Raw genomic sequence first — 3,569 nt, forward strand, 5'->3', positions numbered from 1 at the left:
CTAAAAAATAGTTTTTTTTTTTTGAGACAGAGCCTCAAGCTGTCCCCCTGGATAGAGTGCCGTGGCATTACAGCTCACAGCAACCTCCAAGTCCTGGGCTCAAGCGAGTCTCCTGCCTCTGCCTCCCAAGGAGCTGGGACCACAGGCGCCCACCACAGCGCCCGGCTATTTTTTGGTTGCAGCCATCATTGTTGTTTGGCGGGTCCAGGCTGGGGATTAGAACCCACCACCTTAGGTGTACAAAAAAGTAGTTTTAAAGGATAAAAGCCCCACAACAAGGCTTGGTGCTTGTTGCTCAGCAGTTAGGGTGCTGGCCACATGTACTGGGGCTGGCGGGTTCGAGTCTGTCCCGGGCCTGCTGAACAATGATGACAACTACAACAACAACAATAAAATAGCTGGGCATTGTGGCCAGTGCCTGTTATCCCAGCTACTTGGGAGGCTGAGGCAAGAGAATCGCTTAAGCCCAAGAGTTTCCGGTTGCTGTGAGCTGTGATGCTACAGCATTCTACTGAGGAAGACATAGAGAGACTCTGTCTCAAAAAAAAAAAAAGCCCAATAAGAGGTATAAGGCCAAGGTTAGAAAATCTAGACCTAGCAAAGTTTGTTTTTATATAAAATCATCCTAGTATTCAAAAAATTGGAACCTGTGTACAAGGGCTGTCCAAAAAGTAACCATGTAATATGAAAACTAGAGACATAGATGGCTGGATACTTTGTGAACCGCCTCATATACTATTGGTGTAAGAAGATAAAATGTCACAGCTGCTATAGAAAATAGTATGGCAGGCCAGGTGCTGTGGCTCACCTGAGGCGGATGGATTGCTTGAGCTCAGGAGTTCAAGACCAGCATGAGCAAGAGTGAGTTACTGGACAAGCAAAAATAAACTTTATCAAAAGCAATTTTCTTTTTCAAAAGCAAATAGTTTTATAGAGTTTAGTCAAGCAAAGCCTAATAATTAGAATCTGTGCGACTCTATCACTATAATCCCAGACTAGCCATAACAGTCTTTAGCTTCACTTTAACTCTTGACAGGAGGTTGGCCTTAATTTTGTGGATAATAACAGAGTCTAGTGCACACTAAAGTAATATCTGATTCTTATCAGCCTCTAAAACATGAGAACAATACAAACTAGAAATGTAGGTTCTTAGTATCATCTATCCACCTAAGTTTTAGGTGTTATGGGATGGGCGATTACATGGTACTTGTATCCCCATGTATTAATGGATTTTAATATATCATAGTTCCTAAATAATGAACATCAACATCAAATTAATATTGTGCCTACCTTTTATAACTTCCTAATATCATGTATCAGAGGGTCATAATGTTAGTACTTAGATACTAGTGTGAGAATTACTTGTAAAACTAAAATGTATGTCATAATTTTAGAAATATCCTCCAGTCAGAAACTGAGAAGTTAACATCAAGTTGCTTTCAGTGGGAGAAGAAGCTGGAATTGGACATTCCAGATGATGGTGAGGAAACAGTTTTCAACCAGTGTCTTACATTTATTTCTTTTAATACAGCTACATTTATCTGAAATATAACAGCAATCTAGTGTTGTCCAACTTTATAGTTTTATTACTGCTCAAAATAGCAAGAATTTTTCTTTTTCTTTTTTTTTTTTTTGAGACAGAGTCTCATTCTGTTGCCTTGGGTAGAGTGCTGTGGAGTCACAGCTCACAGCAGCCTCCAACAACTCTTGGGCTTAAGCAGTTCTCTTGCCTCAGCCTCCTGAGTAGCTGGGACTACAGGTGCCTGCCTGTTTATTTGGTTGCATTTGCCACTGCTGTTTTAGCTAGGCATGGCCAGCTTCGAACCCGCCACCCTCATTGTGTGGGGCCGGCGCCCTACCCACTGAGCCATAGGCGCTGCCCGCAAGAATTTTTATCTCAACACCTCTGTTCTAAAATCATATATGGGGTAAAGAGTATAAGTAGTTTAGAATACTGACTGTTATTCCTTTGTCTTAGACATTTGTTTATTAGCTTTTTTATATGACTTTATGGATGATGTCACTACGTGGTATAATTTATACAAAAATGTTTTCTGAATGAAAATTACTTAAATTGATATGTAAAAGATTTTTCTGAAAAGTTCCTTGATCTTATATAAAGCTATTTAGAAAAAATTATTTTTGCACTGTTAGTCTGAAGTTCTTAGATACTTAGTGCATCGAGTTGTTTGAGGTTGCACATGAGGGAGGAAAAGTAGGTTATTACTTACACAGCAGTAAGGAGAATGAACACTGCAGAGTTAGAGCAGGAATTGAAGCACATAGTTAACACTGTGTTTGTATGACAACATTTTGTGATAGATATTTTTTGTTTTGTTTTGATTCTGTGAGGATATTAGGGGTAAGGTCTTACCAGTTGCCTGGCTTCCAACAAAGGTCCTGTTTTATCCTTTAACTTTACAAAACCTCATTTCCTTTAGCTAAAGATCTTATTCGCACAGCAGTTGGTCAAACAAGACTCCTTATGAAGGAGAGGTTCAAACAGTTTGAAGCACTAGTGAATGATTGTGAATACAAACGAGGTGAGAAGGAGACTACTTGCACAGATCTGGACGGATTCTGGGATATGATTAGTTTTCAGGTATGTGGTTAAGTGTTTCAAATGTATTTTCTTTTTCTTTCTGAAAACAGTAATAGTACTAAAATGAGGTAATAGTTGTTCCTTAGTACTACCTAAGATATTAGAAAGCCTTTTAATTATTTATTTTTTAAAAGAGATAGTGTTTTGCTCTGTCACCAGGCTGGAGTACCGTGGTGTAATCATAGCTCACTTCAGCCTTGAACTTAGGGGCTTATGGAATCCTTCTACTTCAGCTCTCTAGACGCTGAGACAGGTAGGTGCATGCCACCACACTTGCCTAGAAAGCACCTTTATAAACTACACACAGGGCTGGGCTCAGTGGCTCATGCCTATAATCCCAGCACTTGGGGAGGCCGAGGTAGGTGGATTGCTTGAGCCCATGAGTTCGAGACAAGCCTGAGCAAAAAGTGAGACCCCATCTCTACTAAAAATAAAAAAACCGAGGCAAGAGGATCACTTGAGTCCAAGAGTGAGGTTGCTGTGAGCTGTCACGCAATGGCACTCTACCGAGGGCAACATAGTGAGACTCTGTCTCAAAAATTAGAAAAAAAAAAGTATCCACATTCTCACCATACCAAATTAACCTTTGACAACTCTGTGGGCATATTTGCCACCAGCATTTTTTTTTTTTTGAGACAAAGTCTCACTATGTCACCCTTGGTAGAGTGTTGTGTCATCACAGCTTACAGCAATCTCAAACTCTTGGGCTTAACCAATTCTCTTGCCTCAGCCTCCCAAGTAGCTGGGACTATAGGTGCCTGCCACAATGCCCAGCTATTTTTTTTTTTTTTGTAGTTGTTATTGTTTTGGCAGGTTTGGGCTGGGTTTGAACTCGCCAACCTGTATATGTGGCTGGTGCCCTAGCCACTGAGCTATAGGTGCCGAGCCAGCATTTTTTTTAATTAAGGTAAAATCTACATGTAAGAAAATGAATCTTAAGCCTTAGTGAGTTCTTTTTTTTTTTTTT

General features: G+C 40.2%; 1 protein-coding gene across 1 annotated transcript in view; it reads left to right on the forward strand.

Annotated features, from left to right (window-relative positions):
- DLGAP5 (DLG associated protein 5) overlaps positions 1-3,569 on the forward strand; it is a 53,900-nt gene that overhangs the window by 24,818 nt on the left and 25,513 nt on the right. Inside the window, exons 11-12 of the mRNA XM_012806547.2 lie at positions 1,395-1,480; positions 2,442-2,602. Coding sequence (XP_012662001.1) covers positions 1,395-1,480; positions 2,442-2,602 — 247 coding nt within the window. The remainder of the gene's footprint in view (positions 1-1,394; positions 1,481-2,441; positions 2,603-3,569) is intronic.

This window comes from Otolemur garnettii, unplaced genomic scaffold (assembly GCF_000181295.1).
Source record: "Otolemur garnettii isolate 467f Iridium unplaced genomic scaffold, OtoGar3 scaffold00054, whole genome shotgun sequence".
NCBI classification, from domain to species: Eukaryota; Metazoa; Chordata; class Mammalia; order Primates; family Galagidae; genus Otolemur; species Otolemur garnettii.